The sequence below is a fragment of the Myxocyprinus asiaticus genome, chromosome 33, assembly GCF_019703515.2.
Source record: "Myxocyprinus asiaticus isolate MX2 ecotype Aquarium Trade chromosome 33, UBuf_Myxa_2, whole genome shotgun sequence".
NCBI classification, from domain to species: domain Eukaryota; kingdom Metazoa; phylum Chordata; class Actinopteri; order Cypriniformes; family Catostomidae; genus Myxocyprinus; species Myxocyprinus asiaticus.
The window spans coordinates 13809543-13831351 of record NC_059376.1 but is presented as its reverse complement, the minus strand read 5'-3'; the positions used below and the strand labels follow the sequence as shown (position 1 = coordinate 13831351).

General features: G+C 39.0%; 1 protein-coding gene across 1 annotated transcript; it reads right to left on the bottom strand.

Annotated features, from left to right (window-relative positions):
* Nucleotides 1–6628: 6628 nt before the first annotated feature.
* Nucleotides 6629–21716, bottom strand: LOC127424548 (BAG family molecular chaperone regulator 4-like). The gene is made up of 5 exons (XM_051669893.1): nt 21206–21716; nt 16586–16705; nt 16298–16489; nt 15619–15876; nt 6629–9856 (listed from the first exon to the last, which is right to left on the bottom strand). The coding sequence occupies exons 1-5, from the start codon at nt 21329–21331 to the stop codon at nt 9362–9364; spliced, it is 1191 nt and encodes a 396-aa protein (XP_051525853.1). The 5' UTR covers nt 21332–21716; the 3' UTR covers nt 6629–9361.
* Between the last annotated feature and the right edge of the window lie 93 nt (nt 21717–21809).

Below are 21809 nucleotides of genomic sequence, written 5' to 3'. Positions count from 1 at the left end.
ATGGCGCTATAGGAAGTGTAATTGAGCTTGAAATCATCATCACCAACAAGACTGCTTCACTTTTAATAAAGTTTATACATTCTAATTTCTACCACTACTCTTATGGCAAAACTGATAATTGAGAAGAAACGTTAGAAAAAGAAAAGTGGCTAATTATGCCACCTGTCATAGTCTGGGGTAAATTAAATGTACAGTATATTGAAACTCAATTGTTTGAGACTGCAAAAAGTAAATACAAATTTGAAAGAAGTCCTTGGCATTGCATGAACCCAGGCTACTATAGTTTAAAAAAAGTTTCATTACAATAAGTTTAGCCTTACAGTATTTGTCTATAATCAACCTGGTATGTCTATAACCCACGGGGTAAATATCTCTTGTAATGATAACTACAGTATATATAAAGTGGGTACTGAATTTGGAGCATTGTGCCTGGTGGCTCCACTGAGATGTTCATGGTACCTCAACTGTCCAATCGCAGAGTGCTTGTAAGTAGCTCCTTATGGCTAATCCTGACATAGGAGGTGGGACAAGTCAGAAAACAGGTGGAAAAGCAAGCAGTGAAAAGATCTGAGAGCACACTGCCATAGGTGCCAACTTCATTCTCCGGCAAGGGCATAGCCAGGAAATTACTTTTGTGTGGGCTTTAATTAAAATGGATGGGCCAAGTTTTCACACAATTTTTTATTTTATTTTTTAGAAGCAGCACATTCAAACATTTCTTTCACACTTTCAGAAATCAGAATTTATGCATTTTTTAAACTAGTTTCTAAATATATATTTGAAGTCAAAGAATAATCTCTAAGATTCTGGGTGGGCCTGGGTCTAATTTGGGTGGGCTTGCCGGCCCACTCTTGGCTATGCCACTGTTCTCCGCATATCTCTTCTCTGTGCAACTGCAAGGAGGGAAGTGTGGTAAGATACCTCACTCCTGTTATCAGAGAACCGGGGTTACATGAGTAACCTAAAGTTCTCTTTCTATCATTAGTTCGGTACCTCACTATGGTATAGCCATCTCCCGTATTGCAGATATGCTGTCCAAAGCAGACCAGTCAATAGACTCGAAGAGTACAAAATATGAAAACCCCACAAATTCTAAAATAATGTATGATGGAAACAAAATTTTTTTTTTATTCACTGGCAGACTGCGTACCCACAACAAGGCAAAAGTGTGAGGTGACGCCGGACTCACAGCTGCACAAATGTCCTGGACTGAAATGCCCCTAAACAGTGCCCACGTCGTAGCCATGCCTCTGGTAGAATGAGCTCTCAAGCCCTCTGGAGGTTGCAAACCTAGACTATTATAACTTAATATAATAGCCTCCACTACCCAATGAGATAGGCGCTGTCGTCATATGGGTCTGCCCTTATGAGATTCACCCCAAGGAACAAAAAGCTGATTACTCTTCCTCAATGCTTTCATTCTTTTCATGTACAAACATAGAGTACGAACTCCTACGTCCTCCAGTGAGAAAAAGGCGGAGAGTGAAAAGTTGTCAAATCCAGTGGCTTACAGCTGAGCATGGAGTCACTCATCTTAGGCACAAAGTCAACATTCTCGATAAATCCCTAGCAAAGCACATACAAGAGTGATGAACTGGCAAAGCTGTTAGTTCACTAACCCGTGTCGCAGTTGTTAAGGCCGATAATAAAGCGAAAGGAGCTTCAATTCTATACTTTTAACTGGCTCAAAGGGAGGCCAAGAAAGCATATTCAAGACCACGGATCGATCCCACGACAGAACCAGAGGTTTTGATACCGTGTACAACCACGAGCGCCCCTCATAAACCTGCAACAGTTGCGTGCCCACTTGTTTATGTATGCCACCGCTGTCATGTTGTCTGATCTGACTAGGACATGGTGGCCTTGAAGAAACTGTACAAGGTGCTTCAATGCTAGAAACACTGTCAATTACTCCATAAAGTTTATGTGCGCGTTCTGTAGTGACGCGGGCCAAACCCAATTCACTATTCTGCCTTCTCATACTGTGCCCCAACCTGTGAGTGATGTGTCTGTCATCCGCCAAAGAGAGACCGCCCCCAAAGCGGTTCAACCATGAAGGAAAGTGGGGATTCTCCAGTCACGGAGAGCGAGCAACCCCTCTGACGTCACTCTCACTGTGCGATTTAAGTGATGGCGAGGACACAAGTGCTGTGCTTGAAACTTTCTCATTCGCAGCAGTCCCAAAGGAATGACTGACACCGTCGAGGCCATCAGACCCAATAGGCGTAGACAACCTGAATTAAACTTTTTTCCCTTTCTGAAAAAGGGACAAACAACCACAAATCGATCCGATGCATTCCTCTGACAGAAACATTCGATACAGATCGGAGTTCAATCTGAGACCCAGATAAATTATTTCCTGTGAGGGCTTCAGACAGCTCTTTGTCTTGTTTATTTGGAATCCCAAACACTACCAAATGAGACACCAGTGTTCTTGTATCTATCTCTACTTACTCTTAGAACCATTAATCACAGCGGCGTTAGCACAGCCTCCACATACCTGCTAATGAAAGTCCGAAAGGCACCGTCAAAAATTCGTAAGCTACTACCTGAAAGGCCGATCTTAAGAATTTTCTGTGTGAGGGGTAGATGCCTACATGAAAGTCACGTCCTTCAGATCGACTGATGTAAACCAGTCTCTGGGATGAATAAACTAAGAGAGCGTTTTGAGCGTGAGCATTTTTAACTTGTACCTTCTGAGGTGTTTGTTGAGGTTCCGCAAACCCAGAATGGGATGGAGACCTCCTCCTCTTTTGGGGATGATGAAATACCTGGAGTAAAAACCCTGATGGCTGTCCTCCAATGGCACAACCCGTATTGCTCTTGCTCAGCAAATTGGCTATTTCCCCTCTCCGCTGTTGACATTAACACACTGTTGAACAGAGGTGGGTTTTACAGCGAATTGCAGCCATTGTAGACAAAACCCAGGGGTGCGCATACATTCCAACTTTCTGCGTGAACAGAGAGGGGTCCGCTGAAGCTCTCTCTCACTGATGGTGCTGTGGGACTAGCAGGGGAGCTGTGGATTGCAGCTCTGAGTTCTGCATTATTTTGTGATTTTTTGTGTTTATTTTCACACATTGCTGTGCCCTCGGCCCACTGCTTGGATGCACAGAGATTTTTATTTTTGTCACACACGTTTTTGTGCGAACATTCCTCTTCTCTCTTTTCTGAACCCGTGGGCGGAGAAGGGAGATGCAAACTGAGAGTCACCGGGGGAACTGGTGTCAACACTCTCATTAAATCGTTAAATGCATGAACCGTGTAACACAAAACATATGGTTTGATTCCCCTTCCAAGTCCTCTTGGATGGAGGGGGGTGAGCAGTGGATTTACGGGGAAGGCAGGTCTCGAACACCTCCCCATCCTTTTTCCTTAAATCACACTGCTGCTTCATTGTGGACACAGTAGCCCCACCAGGGCATCGAGGAAATCTCGCTCTCAGACAGGCCAGACAGGCCGAGCCAAATAGCCCATTCGCCCACAACGATGAGACCCATGATATGGTCGCAGCTCTGGTCAGCCCTTCTTGACGTACATAGGTTTAGAATCCGAAGATCTTTTCCCACAATGGCTTATCCGGTGCACAAGCATCAATTTGTCGGCCCATCTCCTCCATCAACTCGGTCTGATATGCTGTGAGGAGCGAGGTGGCCTTAAGAGCCCTCATGGCTATAGCTGAAGATCGGTAGATCTTCTGGTAATGGAGGCCGACAATCTCTCCGTCCATCCCTGCAAAGGCAGACCGACAATCGGGTTGAAGGTGATTTGCCAACAATGCCTCGACTGGAGGGGGCAGGACATCCCCAGATACTCCATTTCCTGCACATCCAGCCTGGAGGAACCTTTAACAGGCACTCTGTGCAAAAAAGGCTTATCCTAAAAACTAGGCATCTCCACAGTGTACGCTGGAATGGCCGGAATTAATTGTTGTGCAGCACGAGACGGCAGCCATTTGCCGTCATACAGATTCCTCTCTGTACCCTGGCCAGTCTGCTGTTACAGCCAGTTAATGGAGAACTTGGTCACTGACGTCCTACACATCTTAATAAGGTCCAGCTCTCCCTGGACTGGAGAGGGTCTGGACATCCCCAGATACTCCATTTCCTGCACATCCAGCACCCGCACCCTCCTTTACAAAACTCTCAGTACGAAACGGGAAAAATGCGGGCAAAACTCTGGATCAGCGAGTGCAACCAGTGCATGCCTGACCCCCAGACAGGCAATACATAGGGGGTGGGAATCCTTAGGCAAGATCATAGATCCACAAGCGCATGGATGGGAGGGATCCTTTCCCTTCGCTCCATGAGCTCGCAGTTGCCATGACAGAACCTGAACTCAAGAACACAGAAGCAGCTCACCACAATGTGCCACTTGATTCAGTGTTAATCTCATTAATGTGACAAGACCGGCTGATCTGCCACACCACCACAACGTGCCGGAGAGGTAGACGCTATAACAGCTTAAAACTCAGCAGAAAAAAAATCAAACCCACAGCAACACATTGGTTCATATCAGCCAGAGAAAATCAATATAAAAACAGCAGAAAATATATTCACTTTGACAGTGAATATACTCGCAAAAAGAACAGTTCTGCGAGGTACCTGTACAGCTCACCTGATGAACTGTTAAGCGATCACATCTTGCGAGTTCTGCTGAGGATAGCTTCCAAAGATCTTCATGGGGAAAAGAACGAGAAGGAAGAAGGCACCTAAGGGAGTGGTTTACATTAGGGAGGTGGGACTCCCACATCACTGTTGTGATTGGTCTGTCAACTGACCGATGGGGTGTTATTGGTGCTTCCAGGATTGGACATGCCTGAGGCGTAACCCATCGTGAGATACCAAACCAATGTTAGAAAAATAACCTTTGCTCAAAATGAGTTCAGTCGCGTGTAAACTAACTTTTTGTGTATTCAAAATATCAGCTTGCGCTCTCAAAATATAATTTTGTGTGCGCAGAACATTTTTGTACGCTCAAAGTATCATATTGTGGCACAAATATATCGTAATAGACATGTATTTTTTATATAATGTATTTTTTTTTTTCCTTTGGAGAAGTCTACAAGTTAATATCTTCGGGTTTTATTTTTTTTCAGACAGCAGAGATCCTAGCTATAAATGTAAATAAATTAATAAGCTGCCTACTGGAAAGTTATGTTGTGAACCAATGACACACTCATTTGAAGGTCTTGATTTTTAATATGAGAAACCCTAGAGTCAGCTGACCTTATTCAGTCCTACAACATGAAAAAACAGTCCCCTCTTGTGTTCAAAACATGCATTACAACAGTGACTATAGCAGGAAAGTTTCTGTTTTCAACTTGTTCGTTGTAAAGATTAATCAAAAAAACAATTTCAGGTATACATAAGGGATAATTTACAGAGAGAAAGAGAGAGAGAACACATACAATAAAGATAAACATGGAATTTGAGACTTCATGCAGAGCTCAGTTGACTTTTTCTTATATTTGATATACTTCTCTGTTCTTGTATGAAAAAGTACCTGCTGATATAATGGCACTGTTTTTCCTTGTTACAAAATAGACACAAAATCCTTGCGCAAAGAGGAAGACCTGTTGAACGGTCCATGATGTAAGTGACTTTGGTGCAAAGCATAATCCAAATCCCCACTCCAGTCCTTCAGATATTAATTGTACATTATTCCATAATGTATTTTGTTAAAAAGACCTCCTGTTGGACTGTAAACAACGTATTGAGGCCCACAGATTGATCATGGCTACCAACACCCGTATCAACTACAGAGCAATAGTCTTTTTCACAAAGAATAATAAAAACAAAAACACCCTGCAGAACTACAGGATATAAACAATCGTGCTGATACAAATGCTAAATCCTAAAATGTGAATCATGATGCAGGTGCACAAAGGAAGCGACTACAGCATATGAACACATCAGATGTTTGGTGCGATGACGTTTATGCTCCACTGAACTTCAAAAACAACATGACTTGGTTTGACAATTGCAAATTTTCTTCTTCTGTTGACGCATTTCCTATTGGAACAGAATTAAAGGAATAGTTCAACCAAAAATGAAAATTCTCTCATCATTTACTCATCCTCATGCCATTCGAAATGTGTATGACTTTCTTCTGCTGATCACAAATGAAGATTATTAGAAAAATATCTCTGTTCTGTAGGTCCATCCAATGCAAGTGAATGGTGACTAGAAATTTTAAGCTCCAAAACCCACATAAAGGCAGTATAAATGTAATCCATATGACTCCAGTGGTTTAATACGTCTTCAGAAGTGATATGATAGGTGTGGGTGAGAAACAGATCAATATTTAAATCCCTTTTTACTATTAATCTCCACTTTCACTTTCTTTGTTTTTTGCTGATTTACATTCTTCGCGCATATCACCACCTACTAGACGGGGTTGGTCAAAGGTGGAGATTTATTTAAAAAAAGGACTTAAATATTGATCCGTATCTCACCCACATCTATCATATCACTTCTGAAGATATGGATTTAAATACTGGTATTGTATGGATTACTTTTATACTGCCTTTATGTGGTTATGGGAGCTTCAAGGTTCTAGTCACCATTCACTTGCATTGTATGGATCTACAGAGCTGAAATATTCTTCTAAAAATCATTGTGTTCAGCAGAAGAGAGTAAGTCATATACATCTGGGATGGCATGAGAGTGAGTAAATGATGAGAGAATTTTCCTTTTTGGGTGAACTATCCCTTTAACTAGTCTTAAACCTGGAATATTCCATTAATTTTTGTCACAGCCTGGCAAAACCATAATTTGCTACTTGCTATTGCTACAGTATGGAGCAAGGGCGTAACCAGGAAATTACTTTTGGGTGGGTCTCAATAAAAATGGATGGGCCAAATTTTCACCCAAAAGTATTTTTCTCAAAATTTTCATTAGCAACAGAAAGGCATTGAAACAGTTCTTTCACACTTTCAGAAAGCAGAATTTATGCTTTTTAAAACTATTTTATAAATATGTATTTGAAGTCAAAAAATAAACTAACATTCTGGGCCCAGGTCCACCCGGCCCACCCCTGGCTATGCCACTGTTATGCAGGCAGGTAGTATTTGCTAGTATACTAGCAACTACACTACCATATAGATAGTCTAAAAGCAAACAGATAATGACTAAAAGCCAGAAGAGCTTTAAAACCCAGGTGCAGACCTAAGAAAGGAAGACAACTTGGGGACAACAATGGAACCAATGGCAGTGTGAATGCTAGACCAAGATCTGTGCAGGCGGTGGGTTCGTAACGCTCAGTTTGGACAAGACAGATCCATGATCAAATTCAAAAACAAATATGTAATCGGATTGGTTAAACATCCATTTACATGAAGAATGTGACTAAATGAAACTGGTGGAAAGAACTATACACAATAAAAAAGAAAAAGAAAGTCAAACTGAAAGTGGTTGACAGCGAGTTACCAAAAAAGTGACCTTACTTTATTATCCAAATTATCCAATTTTCTTTCTAAAAAAGAAAATATTTATTGGTATAATAGCAGCGGTAAACAATATAGTAAAAAACAAAGTGCAAAATGAGGGATGGAGGCTCCAATTTAGTACAAAAAATTTTGTGCTACCAAAAAACACTGGAAATGTTAAGACGCAGTCAAGTTAGCTCTTTTTTGTCCTTTTTAGCCTGATTAGACTCAAGAAAAGAAAAAAACAAGCATAACTTAAGACAGAGTTATGCAATGACTTGCAAGTGGAGACTTATGGGTAACACTTTACAATAATCTTGGTTAATGTTAATTTCAACACACTAACAAATGTTTAAAAACAAAGTATCAATGAACAATTGTATTTTTAACTAACATTAAAGCTGCACTATGTAAGATCGTTTGGTTAAAAATGAACAAATTGCCATTACTGATTGAGTACATAAACAATCAGTGTTCAAAACAATGTCCTTACTTTACCCCGATTCACTACGGTAAGCCTATAAAAATATTTGTATTTTTCGCTGTCGGGTTCAAATTGGCGCGAAATCGCTGGTTTATGACGTTCATCCTTGCGTCATTACTTCACGTCCGCACATACAGGAAAGAAGTACCGGCTGTCTCGTGTTTTCCGACTGGAGAAACCCTGTTCAGCTTAGTTCAGTAACACTCATACAGTTCAGGACAACATCGTTGCAGTCTAGATGGAAGTTTATCTGTTACCCGTTTGGCGAAGTTGTTTACCTGCTATAATGCTTGTATGAATCGAACATTACTCGTGTGTTAACCGATCGCAATGTATCTATGTTGTCGTGTGAAGTTACTGTGACATGTTTAACATGTATGACTTCTGAAATTGACTTCTTGTAATTGTTATATTACATATTTAAGCATATTATTTTTACATTTAATAAAGTATATTTTATCCCCATCATTATTGAATCCATGTTTTATGTTTTTAGTTTACATGTTATTGTGTGCATTGCATAGACATACTATTGTAGTAACTGAGGATGGACAATATAGTATAAAAATAATAAAGTCTTCTATTGAACTCGTATCTGCCATATCACGAGTTTAACCTCTTAAATTGAAAATTGTAGTACAATTAAAACATTAATAGTAGATAAAACACTTAAATAACCATATTAAGATCAACTGGTGGTGGCTGAGGAGAGTCCCCTGTTCTCTATTTAAAAGTGCTTTGAGTGTCGTGTCAGAAAAGCGATTTAAGTGTAAAATTCATTCAAATATGTAACTAAGAGTGTTGTTTATCTTCATCAAAGCATGTAATATCTTTGTTTCAAATGTTAAATCGTATAACATAATATCAAGATGAAAATAGCACGTTATCACTCATGATCACACACAGGCGATGTCCAGGAAAGCTCAAATTGTGAAATTCATCCGGCAGAAGAGCAGTGCCAGAACACGACTGACGTAATGTATTCTTCCGCAAATTGCTTGCAATTTTATGTTTCAACCACAGATGTCGCTAGAGAGTACAAAGCTACGTAGTGCAGCCTTAACAAAAAATTTTAAATACTGTAAAAATATATTGTTCATTGTTAGTACATGACACCTAATGCATTTATTAATGTTAACAAATGTAACCTTACTATAAAGTGCTACCGTCTAATGCTTAATTCTGTGCAGATGTCAGACTGCTGCTGCTGGTTAGGGTATGGCACTGCAATGAATAGGAATGCCTGTGTTTTAATACTAATACATTACCATAACTAGGGTACGCAACTCAAAAATAACACACATTTAAAACTGGCAAACCCTGAAGCTGATAATCTGTGATAATGAGAAAAATCAAAAAGTAAAAAAAAACAATTCTAAGCAACAATTAAAAAACAGAATCAACCACATACAGTATACAACCAGAACCATAATCAATCCACCCTATTATTAGAAGGCCTTTTTCTCAAGCCGGTCCAAGATTGCCTGGATCCTTTGAACGGCCTCTTTACGAGCCAGTCGAACGCCATCCTGCCCATTAGTCTCCACCGAGTCCAGTTCCAGAAGCTCTTTTGTCAAAAGCTCCTCCAGGCACCGGTAACTCTTGTCCGTCTTTTTCCCCACAAACTCATCCACGTCTTCCTGGAGGAGCTGGACTCTGGCCAGAACCTGCTGGACTCGAGCCAGGCTGAGATTATCGCTCAGCAGGGCAAGGGTGTACGAACCAGAGTGGGAAGACATTGGAGGTTGCTCACTCTGAGCTGGGTTGGGATCAGCACCCCCTTTGGGTCCTCCACCTCCGGAGGGAGTCATGTTGTAGATTTGAGGCGGAGCGCTGAATTGGGCAAGTTTGGGCGGGGTTGGGTTTGGGGTGCTGGCACATGGTTTAGGGCCTGCAGGCTGGTGTCGAGGGTGTACATGAGCCTGACAGTGATAGGATGGATCCTAAGAGAGAGAAATATTAATTGTACATACTAGTAATAGACCAATATAGCGGTCAGATTAATCGGCCAATATCTGGCCAAATTTAGACATTTTGGTTGACACAATACAAGTCCATCTGCACTGTTTGGAATAGATTCCGAATGATAATAAATAGTTTCTGAATGTAAACGTGCTAGATGGATTTATTTAACTGTTGTAATGCACCTTGATGCTTTTTCATTTTATTGACCATTAGCAAAGCATTTTTAAGATGATGTGTCAAGTTAAAAAGACCTGTGACACCTGCTTTTTGTTACATTTGTTGCGATGCATCTAGCTTTTTTTAATGCAAGAATGCATTCAGTGTTAATGACCCCTTATTTGCTATTATGACATTTTTTATATAAATAATATAAATTATATTAGATAGACAGACAGACAGACAGACAGACACTCACCGATCTGCCACAACATTAAAACCACCTGCCTAATATTGTGTAGGTCCCTCTCGTGCCGCCAAAACAGCACCAACCTGCATCTCGGAATAACATTCTGAGATGATATTCTTCTCACCACAATTGTACAGAGCGGTTATCTGAGTTACCGTAGACTTTGTCAGTTCAAACCAGTCTGACCATTCTCTGTTGACCTCTCTCATCAAAAAGGCATTTCCATCCACAGAACTGCCGCTCACTGGATGTTTTTTGTTTTTGGCAGTATTGAGTTTTGAGTATTTCTGTATCTGCTGATCTCCTGGGATTTTCACACACAACAGTCTCTAGAATTTACTCAGAATGGTGCCAAAAACAAAAAATATCCAGTGAGCGGGGTGTCCGGGGGGCACGAGGGGGTGCAACACAATATTAGGCACCTTTCAGATACAGACGTCGCCTGCCAATCAACAGTCAGAGAATGGAGAAAAAAAAAAGGAAAAAAAAAACAAAAAAACAAAAACACATTGGCCTACCATTTGTACATATTAAACAATAATAATAATAATAATAATAATAATAATAAAAAAATAATATATATATATTATATTAAAATATTATACAATATTCTGATTCCAAAACTGCACAGTTGATCTATATCTGCTGCGTTTAGCTTGTGTGGCCAGGAAATTAAATTAAAGGAATAGTTCACCTAAAAATCTAAATTCTCTCATTATTCACTTACCCTGATGCCATCCCAGATGAGTATGATTATTTTTAGAAAAATGCTGAAGCTCTGTAGGTCCTTATAATGTAAGTAAATGGGTGCCATCATGCTGCTGGCTATTTGACGGTCCAAAAGGCATATTTAGGCAGCATAAAAGTAATCCACACAACTCAAGTCGATCAATTAATGTCTTCTGAAGCAAACTGCTACAGGTTGGTGTAAGAAACAAATCAATAATTAAAATGTTTTTAACTTTAAATTGTTGCTTCCAGCCAGCGCTGGGATGCTGTTTAAAATTAACTAACTCTCATGCGACGTCCATTCCTCTGTTGTGTACGAAGCGCACACTTCCAATTTTTCATGTGAACGTGCCATAGCGTTTACGTCACTGATGCGTCAACTGCTGGCAGGAAGTGATTTTTAAAGTTAATAAAGTTTTAATTATCGATTTGTTTCTTACACCAACCTATTGGTTTGCTTCATAAGACATTAATTGATCGACTTGAGTTGTGTGGATTACCTTTATGCTGCCTAAATATGCCTTTTGGACTCTCAAATAGCCAGCAGCCTGATGGCACCCGTTACTTACATTATAAGGACCTACAGAGCACAGAACCTACAGAAAATGTTTCTAAAAATCTTAATTTGTGTTCTGCTGAAGAAAGACAGTCATACACATCTGGGATGGCATCAGGGTAAGTGAATAATGAGAGAATTTTCATTTTTGGGTGAACTACCCCTTTAATAGACCTTAATAGCCAAAGATGGCACTAGCGTGAATAAGGTCTAGAAGTGTGATTTATTTGAAGGATTGAAAGTCATGTTACTAGGATTAATATTCCAATGTACTGGAGGAGATATGATTAGGAAACTTGGAATCCTTAAAGGTATGGGTAATTCACTTCAAGAGACTTTTTAGATATACAACAGCATAAACTGTAACTTGTCAGTGTTGATTGTTTGAATAGTCAAGTGAAAACAGGATATGTGAAATCAATGTGATGTACACTACCGGTCAATTTTATCCTTACATTTTTCACATTTAAGGATAATAGTAAAGTCATTAAAACTATGGAAGAACAGAAATGGAACTATGGGAATTATGTTGTGACTAAACAAAATCCAAAATAAATCAAAACTGTGTTATATTTTAACATCTTCAATGTAGTCACCCTTTGCCTAGAATTTGCAGACATGAACTCTTGACATTTTCTCAACCAAATTCTTGAGGTATCACTAAAATTTTTGTAATAAATTAATATGGTGGCACAATTATATTTTTGTCTACAAAACTAATTTCAAACATTTAAGCATACGCCTTAAGATCAAAAGATTTTTAAGATCATGAGAAACATTTCAGTCAAGTGACCCCAAACTTACAGTACAGTAATGTCTTCTGATAGTTGAAGAGTTAAGCTTCCTTGTGTAATCAGCTTTGGAAAGAGTTACAAGAGGTTAACACAGCACTCACTTCATGAAGTCACTGTTAAATAAGCTTCCCCACTGTGTGTTTGCCAAAGTGTCAGCAAAAATTTGAATCATGCACTTTTCCTAAATAGGGCAATTCAGTCTTAGATGCCAACATGTTATGATTCATAATGTAATTTTTTTTTTTTTATAATCTACCATAATATTTTAATAACATTTTATCTTTCCATTTAGTGTATATAGTGAAACCAGCAAAATATATAAGAAAGAGAATGGACCACTCGCAGAGAAATCACGAGGCTCCATTGCATTTTTTTTGTTTCAATAACCTTTCCTCGACAGCTGATAGAGAAAATGATAAACCTTGACAGAGATAAATGTCTTGGGACTCATGACCTTTTACCACCAGTGCCAGCTTCCTGGAAACTAAAGGAGGAAGAGATACAGTACAGCTACCGAGATTTTCTCAAAAGGTTGTAGTATTCAAGACCGTTCTCAAGACTATATTTTTATGACTTTGGTCTTGTCCTGGACTCGGCAGCATTTGGACTCGGTCTTGACACAGACTACTCAAACTTTACCCCGAGACCAGTAGAGTCCCTTCAAAAATATACCAAGAGCGCTCCGACTTAACTAAAAAAACATTTCTCTGACTGACGATATCAGAAATCTTGGAAGTGTTTCCCGTATTTCTGTTGGCTGTGAAGAATCAAGACTACTGATGCCCGATTCATGAATGAATCATTCTTTTGAGTTGATTCTTTCAGTGAAAAATCTAAATGCGATTCAGCTCGATTCATTCGGAAGAACACTCTGCTGGATGAAGTAGATATTAACTTACAATCATTTGAAACAAAAGTTTACTTTTTTGAGATATAACTTTGAGAAACTTGCCCTGGTGCTGTGTCACATGAATAACGGGGCCGTTCACAATGAACACGTTTTTGCACAGAGATTTCTGTGCGTACTTCGAGATGAAATCTTGCAGGCAGAAGTAAGTGGAAATGCTAACAATGAATGGCATGTAGAAGGACATCATAAACAAATTGAAATTAATGGTTTGGATTCACCTACTGGGTATACAGTATGCAATATTTCATACATTTTTGTTAGGTTTTTATGTCCATTTTAGTTACAGTAGAGTAATACTGTATTTAAATAGCAGAAATGTTTACTTGACTAACAATGAATTGAACATAATAATACACAGAAGCTGGTAGTCTGTATTGCCACATAGGCACCTTGAGGGTGCTTTCACACTTGGTTTGATTGCTTGGACTGAACCAGAGTTTGTTTCCTCCCCCCTCACCCTGCTGGTCTCTGTTCACATTATATTTTTTGGGTCCAAACCGCGGTCCGATTACGTCATCAACGTGAGTACAAGCGGCAGCTGTTTACTACTGTAACTAGAAAACAACTCAAGAAGACATCAGTTTCGGAGTGTTATTGAAGTATTCATCGCTTTGGATTTACCACCAAAACTTTACATGCACAAAATGACAATTATGTTTGTCTGCCACTGATGCACTGATACATGTGCAATGATGTGAAGAATATTAGCGTTTGTCTGCCGCGAGCCCGCAGATGTGTTGCAAGAGTGAAGAATGTGAGCTGAAGAGTGAAGAATGTGAGCTGCTCTCTGAAGGTGATTTATTTGGACACAAGCTGGAATGAGAAATTAATTATACTATAATAATTGCGATCGGGAGCCTGCAAAGACGTGAATTATACATAATCAATAGCGGTTCACTTCCGTGATTTGGTATGATTGCGTTCATATTAGCAGTGAACCGTACCCAAGACCACCTTTTTAAGTGGACTCGGGTGCAGTTCGCACCTGAGATTGGAACAGCGTTCACACCACCCAAATGAACTGAACTCTGACGTCATTCGAACTCAGGTGCACAATGAATGTGCTAGTGTGAAAGCACCCTTAGTTTGATTTTTTAACTGATTGTTAACACTAACATAATACAGTTTTGTTCACTTAACCCAGGACGTGGCATTTAATTTTATTCTCAACTGGTAATATTGCTCAAACATAAGCTTAAGCAAATACTATATGAGGTATATTTAACCTTGTGTAACCCTACGTCCTTCTGAGTGGACATTGTGTTTTGTCTTCACTATAAGCAATGCATAATTTCATTTCATTTAAACCAACTGATCTCAGTTCAGAACACTCTGGGCTTTCAGTAAAGTGTTAAACTTTCGACGCATGGAGTCATGTTATAGAACAACAGGGTGCCGATCATAGCAGAGTTTGTCTTTGGGAGAAACGGCAAAAAAAAACAAAAAAAAACCTACCTCTGGTAATAAACCTAATTATGTTTTTACATTGACAAGTCATTCACTAAAGTTAGAGCAAGGGTGCATTCTATAGCTTTTCTATGCAGCTAAGTGCATTCACTCCTAACACCAGGCTGCAGATGATGTTTGGACCACTCAACATGTTTGGCAGAAAATGGGACAATGATAATCAGTCCATAGTTTCAGAATGTATAATGTATAATTTTATTTTAACATGGTTGGCAGTGATTGAAGGATGCTTGCCATTACTTTGAATCAAAATAGTTTATGCTAATTTCTGATTGGTAATATGCTTCAGCACTGGCGATCACTTGTTTGACAGTGCAAAGAGAGAACATTGAGATTTTGTTGCCAAAGTAGAAAAAACATTGTTGCATTAAATCAAGTCAAATAATTTTTATTTGTATAGTTTTTTATTTGTGCTTTTCCCAGTACACATTTTTCCAAAGCAGTTTTACATTAAATCAGCTTTAAAGCCTGTAAGGTCTCAAAAGCATCAATAACAAACACTATTGGAAACATAATAAACAATTTGATAAAAAAAAAATCTGTCCCCAGCCCAACAATTTAAAAACACAGAATAGGGGATGAAGAAAAATTGTGTCATTTACTTCAGTAATGCAGGAACAACCCTATAATTGCCCACTACTGTATAATATACCACTGCCAAACATTAAAGGGATAGTTCACCCAATATGAAAATCCTGTCATCATTTACTCCATTTTATTCCAACCCCATATAACTTTCTTCTTTGGATCACAAAAGGAGTTCCACAGAAGAAATTATGTCATGCAGGTTTGGAGCAACACAAAGGTGAGTGAATGACGACAGGATTTTCATATTGGGTGAACTATTTAATAATAAGCTTTCAAAACATCACAAATACCTTGTGTTCATATGGAGGCGGTGCAGGTCCTTGCCATGGTGGGGGGTGAGGTGGTCGTACATGGTTGCCATAATGACCATGAGGTTTCGGGGTATTGGACGGCCATTGCTGTTGGGGGGTTGCGGGTCCATACCCTCCAGAGTGGGACCAGGTGTCGTGCTGGGGTCTACAGAGCATGGGCTGTTGGTTGGGGTAGAGGGGGTTCGAGGGGCACCCTTCTCCATAGTGTGTGTAGGATCCTGGAGGGTAGCCAGCAGCCTAACAGGAAAGAACACATGTAACATGCACTGTAACACTGTAGGTTACACATTACAAATGTATTAGTTAATTACTATCGTTTGTTTTTGTTTCAGGAAGACAATATGTGACCAAGTTTAGAAGAACACTGTTTATGTACACACTGCAAAGTTTGAGGAATGACAATTGAATTTAAATGGAGGAGTGAATCCACTAAATTATCATTCTGTGTGTGTCCAGAATCCAGGTGTCACTCCCGAAATTGCGATGATTCATATACAGTGCATATAAGTGATAACGTCCTGCACCTGTGAACAAGAAACATGGATGAACTTGAATTTTTTGGTTGTAGAATGTGGTTATCACTCCCCTAAATAACCAAACTCTGTCTGTACTGAACTGGGCACTCAAAAGTTGATTGACAACATTTGAATGAATTTACCCCTTGACAGTGTGGCACAGGGTAGGGAGGAGGAGCTGGACCCCCTGCATTTTGATCAGGACAGGCCTGGTTGTGATACTGAGGTTGTCTTGAAGGCACCTGATCACTGCAGTAGAACGGATTGGAAGGATGTAGCATATTCGTGGAGTACTGTCCTGGATTGTACACCCCATTGGGATAGGTTGACATTGCCTGAAAAAGGCCACAGCAGAGTGGAGCGAGATAAGTCTTATATGCATTTGATTTAACTGATAGAGGGTGTTCCAGAAGACCAAGAATTGGCAGTACCTGGGGATTGTATGATGCTTGTTCGTTAACCTGTGTTCCAGGGGGGTAAGTATTGCTGTAGGGTCCCGTTGCGTGGGACTGGGGATACCAATAGTTTGAGTAGCCAGGATACTGAGATTCCTGAAATAAAAATTGGAGAAAGAGATGTTGTAAAGTATTATATATGCATTATCAAATCACAAACCTGAATTATCGTAAATATTTGGCTGCAGAACAGTCCTCATTCACAAAGTTCTGCACATCCTCCGTCCCATGCATGCAGGAAATATTTTGGCAAATTTGATAATGCTAAGTGTAGTGTGTACTACCAGCTCCATTTAGCACATTTTATTGCGTTTAACCTTCAGAGACCCAGCACAATTGCAACATTTGTTTAAAGCAATTAAATAAATAAATTGTATTATATGGCAAAAAAATACTGTTATGATAATATATATATATATATATATATATATACACACACACACACACACACACACACACACACACATAACAGTAGCCTGAGACCCTGTATCATACAAACAGTTTTGGCAAGATAAAAACTGCATACTAAAGAGGGGTGTAACGATCCATTGATCTAATCACCAATGACGCAATGTCATTGATGTAATGCGTAAACATCTATGTATATTTTTTTAAATGCACGTTTAATTTGACACTCTAATGCCAGACACGTCTGTACACATTTCCATCAGGCAATGCGGCAATCTTATAATATTCATCTGATTTAGAAGCACTAAATATGCTTCTCATGTGAGACATGGATGTGCATGGAGTGACTGAAGCCTGAAGTTGTGCCCGTCAGCAGGGCTGCAAGCTCCGGTGACAGGGTAGCGCAGAGCAGCTCACATGCGTGATTAAATCGGCTTCCCTCGATATTGTGGCACATGTGACCCAATTGAACTCTGTAAGAGAATTTTCTCATTTAAAGTGCTATGGAGCAATTCAACCATGTCAAATGGCTAAACAGCCGTGATATTCTGAACAGCGCTGATGAGGGAAAGAGAAACACCCACCCTGCACCAACATCAATTAGAAGACTTTTCACATCTTCAAATCAACACCCTCACTAACATTTACCACATTAAACTGTAACAGAATTTTCAGTCCAACTGTGGAAGTTGTAGCCAAGAAAAAACATGAATAGCAGTAGCACATACTCTCCTGTCGTGGGTATGTAAGTATTTTTGGATTTATAATATTTATTTTACTGTATTATATCTTTTTGTGGACATCCCAACGCTGATACTGGATTTGCACTTCTCAGAGAGCATTTGTGAGATAATAAATGCAATTGATGGTGTAAAATAGGCACATAATCTCGTAATATCGATCGCAGGCCCCTGAAATCAAGATCGCATCATGGAAGACTTTGAGGTATCAGCAAACATCGGATCACTGAATGATGTTTCAGAATCAATACAAGACTGTATTGTGACGAATCTTGCTATTTACACCCCTAATATTAAATATCACAGCTTGTTCACACAAACTTCACCCCAAAAACAAAATTTGCTTAAAAAAAAAAAGATTTTTATAATCAGTGGCTTCCTAAAAACTCTTTTAAAGGAAGAAAAAAGAAAATACATCATCATTGTCAATGCTTAGCTCTCTGAAGGTTTAAGGAATATTCTGGGGTCTATAAAGGTTATGCTCAATCGACAGTAGGCATGTGCATTTTCAAGTAATTTTGTAGTTGAGAACTCTAACTCACAAAAGAATTAAACTATTAAAATGCACGTTCAAAGTTACACATATGACACGTATGAGAATCTTGTATTTTTTTATTATATTTAAAATATGTTTTATTTATATATATTTTTTTCACAAATGTTACCAAGAACTGTTTCAAAATAAGATAATTTCAAAACACTATGCTTTTCTTTTGGGAAAAAAAATAAATGAACAATATGCATTAATAAAAATGGAAAGCAAGTTAAAAACAACAGTTAAAAACATTTACTCTCACCCGGAGCTTACATAAAAACCAATACTGACAATATGAGGGTAATGCACAGATATCAATTCTAAGTCCACATCAAGGCTATCGTATTTTTTATCATTTCACATGTTATTATTCAGAAAAACAAGTGGTGAAAATTTGCTTTTTATAAATTGCGCTGTGCTGAAATCTGACTGCCCGCCAGATTCTGATTCCCAGTTCCTGATGGCGCTTACCCATAAAGCACACCCTTACACACACCCCTAACCCCATTGGTCCCTACCCCTAAAGCCAATCCCTATACCTACCGCTAAGCATACGAATATTAGGAAGTCGGGATGCTACACCCCATTGGCATTGCAGCACCCCGTTAAAAGCTGTCAAACCGTCGTATTCTGTGTTAATCTCATTAACGATAAAAACTGAAATATTAAGGGGTATTTTCTTATTTCCGCAGCACCTCCCAATTACACCCTCCCCCCACCCCCCGTCCATCCAGCCACGGCACCCTGTTCAAAATCTGTTCCTGTGGCCTTGTTAGGGAGTCAAAATTCGGCACTACATCAGTGTTCAAAGATTTAACACACATACTGGTCTGACCAGCTTCCGAGTTTGCTTCAAATTTTCTTTCCACTAATAAAAGCTGATCCTCATCTGTTGGTTTGCATGACTCCAACAAGAACCATATACAAATAGAGTTGAATTCAATAAGAATCGAAAAATTCCAAGTATTGACACATTTTGCTTTCAAAAGCACAGACAGAGCCCTTCTAAGTGGAGCCTACAAGGTTAGCATAAAAAAAGCACAATGTGACAGTCTCATATACAATTTATGGCGGTACACTGGCAAGGAGACAAGAGGCCGTTTTTTTTTTTAATGGCAGTCTATGGAGGAGATGCTTCAGTGCACTGAACGAACTGCTTTTGTGAGGAAACGGCTCATCACTTAATGTACTGACCACCAGTCCGCTAATCTTCAACATGTTTTACATTAAACAATCCTTTTGGAATGAACTATGTGTGGAGTTTAATACAATACAATTCCTGTTTTATAAAGAGAAGACACGGACAATTTTGCGACAGGTAGATGTCAGTTTACGGCTCTCCCCATTCATTTGTATGGTATCGGCAATTGGTGACTTACTGTTGTAACACACTAGTTGACTGTTACGCTCTCAACAAATTGACACAGAAAATGACTTCATTAAAAGAACTGCATAAAGTCTCACAGATACAAATTATGTGTTTTCTGTTTTAATTTTTCTGGATTCCATGTTAAATGTTTTAATAAAATGTCATGATCAAGTGGTGTTTAATCAAATTGATACATACAGTTTTAATCAAATAAAAATATAATAATAATAATAATAATAATATATATATATATATATATATATATATATATATATATATATATATAGTAAGCTTAACAAAAAGCACTTAAATTAATTATTCTGCTAAAACTTGAAATTATTTTACCTATATATTTATAGCTGTAAAGTAGTTTAAATTGTTGTTTTAGGGTTTTGGGGTTTACTGTGTTACGTCGCCATGGCAACAAAGTTTTAAAATGGGACAATACTTTACACAGAAAAGTTTAGTAGTGATTTTCTCACACTGAAATCATATTAACATTCATACTGTTAACGTCTTGTGGCAAAACTTTAGAAACAGTGAGTATTTTAACGGATTGATCCCCACTCACTCCCATTGTAAGTGTAACAGTGACCCAGATTTTTGAGTTGAAATTATTTTATTGGTAATCGACATTATACCACAAACGCTGTCGATAGAGCTTAACTTGTGTTGCACCCGGAATATTCCTTTAAATCCATTCCACTGTATCAGTAATTATTTCTGCTTTAAAAAAGTTGTACTCCTTAAAAAATGACTTGTAATTTTGAAACATATGTATAAAACCAAGACCACTCACAGGAGATGAAGATGTATTAGTAGACTTATAAAAGTTGTTTTATTCTACATGGAGAGGGTCCCCTCATGGAGGCGGCCATGTTGGAATCACATGATCAGCTGAATACTACTCTCTCAGTAACCGCACTGTTATTGTACACTTTCACACATGGATTATAGTAATCATGGCTGAATGTGAACAGTACATTTCTACAATGTCATCGTTAACCGAAAACTATTGCGTTTGAATAATACTGCATCCAGGCAAGTGTCTGTGCAAGACGACATGCATAAAAAAATGACAGAGTGCACCTTTAAATTAGAAAATGTGAAAAACTCTGCATATTCTTTATGGGCCTATTGGTTACCAGATCAAAGCTACATTAAAGTTGCAAAGGGACTCAAGAGTGACTGAGATCACAGTCTGCTCTGTCAACATTGTGTCCTTGAGCAACACATACAGTATTAGCCAGGTAACTCCAGGTACATATGTCAAATACCTATGCCATATGTCACATAATCGCTAATGAGTGATCCGGTGTCACATGCATGTTAAATTAAAGCTGGAGTGCTTCAATACTACATCTAACTACAGTCGTACAGTGCGGTAGTAAACATTACTGTCCATGTAAACAGCCGCCTGATGACTTACTATGAAAACTCGCGGGAAATACTGTTTTGCCGTGTGAGCGACTACAAGACCACAAATCGCTACTGTACCAGGTATCAAAGGCTATTTATTCAGTATCAGATGTCAACAGATTTACCATGTTCCAGTTATTGTTTTCGGAGTTGTAGCTGGAAGGCCAAGATGATTTGGGCTCAGACTGCATTTGCTGATGCATGATCCACGCAGCCTCACCTCTGTCGCTGCCAACTGAGTCGAAAGCCATTCGTGACTAAATCACCAACTCTTCCTTTCTTGAGTTCTCTTTCACGTCTGCCGATCACACTTCGATTTAGAATGAAAGAGATCTTCCTTTCAAAACCCCTCTTTGATGATCACCTCTGCAGCGTTTTACATAATACCGCAGCCTGAAAGCGTCAACTGGATGTATTTCCCATTTTGTCTGGTTCAAACGGAGCTCTCTGACACGGCGCTGTCATTCAGCTCAACTCGCGACTTGTGGTGGTGATTGATAGCTCAACTGTCCAATAGCAAATGAGCAGGTGCTGTGACGTCACACCAAAGTAGCAGCAGGGAAGGTAGCCGTTCTCTCCTTGTCAAAATATATAATGTAACTTAATACACAGATAAAGTGAGCCGTCGTCAAAGTTTAAATATTTCAAAGCTATGCTTTTCCGTCGTGCTCCAAAACTGCGCGTCAAGCAATAACGAGCAGAGACATTTGAGACGTAGCACTGGTATTA